General features: G+C 42.7%; 1 protein-coding gene across 6 annotated transcripts in view; it reads right to left on the bottom strand.

Annotated features, from left to right (window-relative positions):
* Positions 1-4613, bottom strand: part of LOC122571623 (probable Na(+)/H(+) antiporter nhx-9) — a 39703-nt gene extending 35090 nt beyond the window's left edge. For 2 of the 6 annotated variants that reach the window (XM_043735616.1, XM_043735613.1), the window contains exons 1-2: positions 3751-4609; positions 2289-3661 (exon numbers count right to left, since the gene is read on the bottom strand). In XM_043735616.1, the coding sequence (XP_043591551.1) occupies positions 2289-2754 (466 nt within the window). In that variant the 5' untranslated portion in view covers positions 2755-3661; positions 3751-4609. Of the gene's footprint in view, positions 1-2288; positions 3662-3750 lie in introns of all 6 variants that reach the window. The other 4 variants (XM_043735614.1, XM_043735618.1, XM_043735617.1 and 1 more) reach the window with 4 other exon arrangements.
* Positions 4614-6736: the final 2123 nt, after the last annotated feature.

Below are 6736 nucleotides of genomic sequence, written 5' to 3' on the forward strand. Positions count from 1 at the left end.
AATTGCTCTCCTATAAGAGATAGACACGTGACGATATTTTGCAAATTCTGTCGTCGAACAGAAGGGAGACAGATGCAATATTGGCTGTTATTTTTGTAAGATGTGTTGAATCTATAAAAAGCCTCATTGTATACGGACTACAGTAGTTCACGAGCATATTGCAAACGGGATCGATATTACTGAGAAACAAGTAGAACCCTCATTATTCGAACCTTTGGTTCGTAGTTGTTACATCGAGTTGTCTGACCATTGTATTATCGACATGGTTATATTATATCGTGCCTCTTCGAAATGGAAACGTTTTACATTAACTCGAACACGATAGAATGCAACACAATGCAGCCTTATTTATAGAGTTTAATGCGAGTCTAATATTCAATAATCATTTATATAACAGAGTAGGTAATATTCAGAGATTAATGTTTACCAGGTGGAAATAAACTATGAGACAATCGACTAGTTTCATAATGGTTACAATTATAATTCGAATAATTGAGGCTATTAATTACCAGGCTGCAGATGTTTATGCAATTCCGACTTTTTGTAAATATCATTCCAGAAATTAAACAGAGATTTATTTCACCAAAAATAATACCATAATAATACAAGATTATTCGATAATAATAAAAATAATAATTATCAAATTATTAAAGTAATACGATGAATAATGAATAATACTAAATTATTCAATCAATGAGATTAATATTAAATAATGTTTAAATTATTAGAGTAAATAGATTAATAGTAGATAATGTTAAATATTATGACGAAACATTTCTGCATATTTCATACATAATAAAGAAATTTCTTCGAATATTTACTATAAATCCTAATGATTACGTTGCTCGAATTATCTCTCAGACAAGAAAGAAGAAACATCGAAATGATTTTCTAGCAAAAATATAAACTGAGAACGTAAAATGTATTATGAAGATTATTTTCTCTAGTTTGAATTTTCCAAGCGATTGAAAGCAAAATGCGATTGGAAGCGTTTAATAAATACAAAAACGGACACACAGAGAAGCATATAATCAAATAAATCGGATTAAGAATCGCTCGAATGTTTCTATCTCGATAATTTTCAATATTTCCGATAATTCTGTTCGAAATTTCCAAGTAATCATTTCGTAAAATATTATCTCTTATCTTGCCAACCAACCAAACATAATGCGAATTTAACAACAAATCCCAATATTATCGTAAAAAGCAAAAAAGTTAGGGGATTTCTTGAACGAACAATAATAAAATGTTAATCGTGGAATTCGAACGATAAACGATATAGATGCCAAAGGGATAAAAAGTGACTCTTCTTTTTAGTAGAATTTAAACGCTATACCGAATACATTGTTAAACATCGTAAGTGCTAGAATAATTCATCGAAGAATCCATTAGGTTTTAGAACTATTAAAGTAGAGCGTCGACTTTAAACCAGTATATCTCATTCATACTGAAAATCTCCACTTTCGGCACTTAGTGTGATTCACGGAAGTATTTGAATACTTATCGCAAGAACCTCTTACGTATAATACTACGTGCATCATGGAAAGCGTAACAAAGTTTCATTAATACTGTAACGACACGATTATTACGATAGTATTGAAACGAATTGGAATACTAAAAGTTATGACATACTTATCGAAAATTTCTAAGGCAATATCTCCATACTGTATACCAATCTTTTTACCAAGTTCGTGTTTGCGATTAACGTTATTTTTGTAAGATTCTACGTTCCATGCAATCGTTCTACGCGCAACCGCGATTAATGTTTCTCCTTTTTACTTCAAATCCATATGCAATACGATATTAATCCGTTTAATTGTACATTTAATCAAATTATTATCGATATTGGAACAAATTGTACAGCTAAACGTTCGTGTTTTTATTTCGCGTACAAAACTATAAATTCGAAGTTAGTGCGAAATGCGAATACGAGCGCGAATAACTATATAAGTTCAGATCGATTGCCAAACTTCGTCGATATAATCGTGCTTCGTGAGAGCACAAATGAAACTCTAAGAACCTTGCAGAATACGCATAATACATTCGTCAAACTCTGATACGATAGCTAAACCAAAGTGCTATCGCGAATCGCTACAAATAATTAAACATCTCAACTCCTCCGTTACGTCTCAAAATTCCTGCATCCAATTCGCCGAACGAGGGTGAAAAGCCATCGGTTTACCGAAATTACCACGCGGCAGCGACGAGAGTCGACCGCACAGCGGCTACCAACGAAACTAACAAACAATCAATGCCTGAGCCAAGTTCAAGCTCCACGCATTCCGTACCTATTTTCGCGAGACTCGCGAAGAAGATCCAGATTCCAATGATAAACGGTGTCTCGACTCGATGAAACTCCACAGACATGATCTTATACTCCGGTTTGCTAGGCTTAGGTTCATCTTCGTGCCCTTCTATCGCCTGATTCGACGACAAATGTTCCATGGAATTCGCTGCTTCGTCTTGTCCGGAGGCCAAACTTCGAAAAGACACGTCATCGGGCAGCGAACCATCGATGGGTCCCATGGGACCGAAACTCTTGCCTGGATAAGGCTCCCTGAGATCTCGAGGGAACTCATGATCGTCGACGATCGGTCCATGAATCGCGTAATTGTTGTTAGGAATTCGTCTGTCCGGTTGTAGATCAGGCACGGACTCGTAGAACCTCGCCAAACCCGCGTGACCTTGAGCAGACCAGCAAGCAAGGATCAACGCAAACGCGATCATCGTCGAGATGACGATACGTGGAGCCATGACGATGTTACTCGACGATTACGATGCCGATCTTGGGTACGGGGACCGCGCTGATTTTTCGCGCTCGTCCACCGGCGCTCAGTCACCCTCTGTACCATCAGAGACCTCCGACCTCGAGAAACCTTAGTTTCAATGGCTCCCGCTGTTCGAAGGGAGTGCACCCTCGTGTATCTACCTCACTGCACCCTTCTCGTGTTTTCTTTCTACCACGAGCTTTCCTCTCACGGTATAATCTTCCGAGTCTTTACGAATTACTCGTTTATTCAACGTCGAAGATTTCATTTACTTATTTACTTATTCGTTTGTGTACTCAACGGCGCAGATTTGTTTCGCAATTATTCTATTATTCCGTTTCCTGAACGATGATCGTTTAAGAATCGTTCAAGGAGATCGTATTGTATTGTATCACACGTGGAAGACGATCGTTTCACACCCTCGGCACGGTAGTCCTATTTATTGAAGTTGCAGATTAAACGAGCCAGGCTCGCTTATTGCTTCTATGGCAGGCATTTACTCTCAGATTCTGTTTTCTATCACTCGTTGTACACACGGTTCGCGATAGGAACAACAACTTCTTCAAAATGTTTTCCTAAACACACATGAGATTCTCAAGATTCTTCCGTGCATCGGGATGATTCGTTAGAGATTCTGTTTAATAGAGGAGAAAAATTCCTATCGATTCACAAACGAGACACGGCGGGGATCCTTAAACAGCCGCGCTTCCGTTCTCCTCTTCGATATTGCTCCACTGTCGGCCTCGTTCCACGACGTTTCTATATTTGTATCGTCGGTGACCTTTTTCGGCGGCCAACGAGTTCCCAAGCCGATTTCCTAGCCACAGTGTCAACGAACCCTTTGGAGTACAGCGAAGAACAGAGAGACAGAGAGAGTGACGTAGTAGAGCGACCTAGACGTCGGGCAAAATCGAGATCCATTTTCGTTCCAGCGGAAAAAAGGAGCGGAGGTCCGCGGCGGCATATTTGTTTTGGTACTTACCGCGGGTCCGACGCTGCTTCTGCCTCGCGAGCGTGCTCTCCCCGCCGTTTATTGGCTGGTTATCGACGAAGAAGAGAGAGTGTTCTCGGTACGCAGCTGCAACAGAACCAGACCAGGGGGTGATCAGGCACTCGAGCAGCCCTTATCGAGCCTCCACTACTCAACCATTGTGTTTATGTTCCTTGCACAAGCAACGGCCTTGCGATTACGATCGATCGAGCGCACAGATTCGCCTGATCACTTCATTAACAATATAATCAGAAAAATACTTCACTGGAAACAGGCTTCTTTGTTCGACTCTGTCCCTCTTGCGATGGTAGAACGTTCCTTCTACCTTCCTTTCGTCGTTCGTCAACGAGACTCGAAATATTCTAATTCGACGAGAACAATTTCCAAAAGGTAGATACGGTACTGTTCACGAACGAGTGAGGAAACCACAGGGTGGATATACCGCTGGTTCGGACGAGTTTCTGGGCGGCAGCTAGCGTAGCAGGGTTCACGCTGGTACTTGTCGATACACGAGCCTCCTGTAACTCAGATAACCATCCGGAGACTCGAACGGAGGGCACGGGACGACGACGTGGCAGCCGGGCAGATGCATCGTGCAGTCGTTAAAATGGAAGGTTGCGTGGCATTCCCAGGTTTCAGCGGTGCGCTTCGATCGACCGTCACGGCAGCACTGCGCGAACAGGAGTCGTCGAGTCGCGCGCCGGCTCTCGGCAGCTACGTCGACGTCGTGCACACGATCAACACCATTGCCACGATCAGAGCTAAGGGCATCGACGAACGTTGCCAAAAACGTGCGTAGCTGCCGACGAGGCCACCCTCGACGTCGCTACTGACACTACGCTCCACGCACTTCCATCCTTCTTTCTCTAACTTTCGCCCATTTAATATCTCCTGTCTTCCTCCTATATAGCGCTGTCCCGCTTCGACTCACTGGAATCTGATCATTCTGTCTCCTTCTAGTTAGGTCTCCTTGCCCCTCGTCGGTGAGGTTCCAGCCAGCTGATCGTTGCGAGAACCCGCGCAGGCGTCGCGACGCCCCGATATAGTATCACGCGGCGGCGATGACGACGACGACGACGACGACGACGACGACGACGACTGGGTGTGCGATGCGTGCAGCCAAAGCTTCGACGAGGTTCGTTGTTGAACGCAGCCGTCTCCCTCCTTCTCTCTCTCTCTCTCTCTCTCTCTCGAAGCCCGGACATCACATTGCGAATATTGCGTTTGAAAGGGATTACTGGAATTCTATGCGGCTGGAATGATCGATAATCAGACTGGATAAAGGATAGACGGAATGGGATATTGAATTGCAGGCCGCGGGTGCAGCTTTGTTTGCAAATGGCGGGAATCGGAGACGCGTAGCGGGATGTTGTGTTTTGTTTGATTTCCACCGATTGTTTCTTGATTGATGATCTCACACGATAATGAGGAAATTGTGATTAACGAGCCGCGTATGTACTTTTACGAATAAGACTATAACACGAAAGAGAGAGATTTGCTATATTTCATAGACGTTATGAGGGCAGTCGGGCATTTTGGATATTTTACGTACTTTTGTCTATTTGTGTACGTTTCAATGTCTCGTTTATGCATAGACACTCGCATCTCGAGCGATCGTTTCGTTTAATTTTTGGACACTGTATCCTGCGAGTGCAGTTTGAGACCAAGTTGGAGGATGAGTTATATTTTGGTTTGATATCGTTTGATTAATTTTACTCTATCTATCAACTATTTCAAATAACTGTTTTATTTATCTTCCGATGGTCACATGTGGTTCATAGCTTCGTTCGCAAACGTCAGAAATGGAAGACGAGCTCGCTTAACTTTGTTGTGGCCTGATCAGTCGTCCCTTGACCGATCATTTCAAATGAAAATTAACAATAAATTTTAGATGATTGTTCGCTTTAATTTCCAATGGGTATCGAGTGTTCCTGTACGTCGCATAGGTAAGTTAGATTGACCGAGTATACCGTATGTCGACGTCACGAGGTACGATCGAAACCCGACCTTTGGATTTAAAGGAGAGAACACATGTAGGCTTCCACTGCTTCGTTTTTGCTTCTTCGGCGATTTTACCAACAGTTTCCAGGCAAACGCTCGTAGGAATGCTTGATGAAACGTATCCCTTGTTGCTGTTTATATTTCGCAACGAGAATCAGACGCAAAACATTTAGTCGATAGGAAATATCAGGATGCAGAGTGTCGCTTTAACGTTTCTTTCGATTACATTAAACATCTCTTAGAGTACAATAAGTCCGAAAAATACTAGTTACAACAGAGAAATTACGTGGACGTGTCCATATATAGAGTCAGGGAATCCAAGATTTCAGGTTTAAGATCGAGAGCGACCTTAAACCAGCCGCGTCACGTCGTTGGATCTTCGAGACATCTTTAACCTTGACCTCGTGGCTGTTGCGCTAGCAAAATGCTGGGCTGTCTCGACATTCAGCTCGCTACTTGCCAACCTTTTCCATCATACGGTGTGCTGCGACACTGCGACCCAGTGCTCGCCATTTCTAGCCTATTGCACGTGTCGGTTCGAGAGAGACGGTCTGATCAGTTCGGGATTGTTCTACTCGATGAGCCGCGCTGGTAACGGATCAGTATCGGGGCTTTTTCTCTCGTTACAAATGGAAAATCGTACGCTATACGCCGTCTCTTCGTTCTCCACTGACCGATAACAACACGATAATTAAACGTACGTGGCTATTCGCAAACGCAGTCTGTTCGATTTGAAACGAAAATGGAATTGTTTCTGATGCTACCATCGAATCTCCTTTCGTTGAAAAATCGTAGAATAATCAACGACTGCAATTACCGTACGTAGGCTGCCGTTTTCGATTATTTCTTTACGTATCGAGAAATCTGCCACGATATTCGTTTCTTTCCGTTCTCACTGCCCTTCAATTTGTTAACGATCACGCCCCTTTAGGACACACTTGGGAAACGTAATAATCAAACGGTAGATCTTTGGGCA

This window comes from Bombus pyrosoma, linkage group LG10 (genome assembly GCF_014825855.1).
Source record: "Bombus pyrosoma isolate SC7728 linkage group LG10, ASM1482585v1, whole genome shotgun sequence".
In the NCBI taxonomy this organism is placed as follows: Eukaryota; Metazoa; Arthropoda; class Insecta; order Hymenoptera; family Apidae; genus Bombus; species Bombus pyrosoma.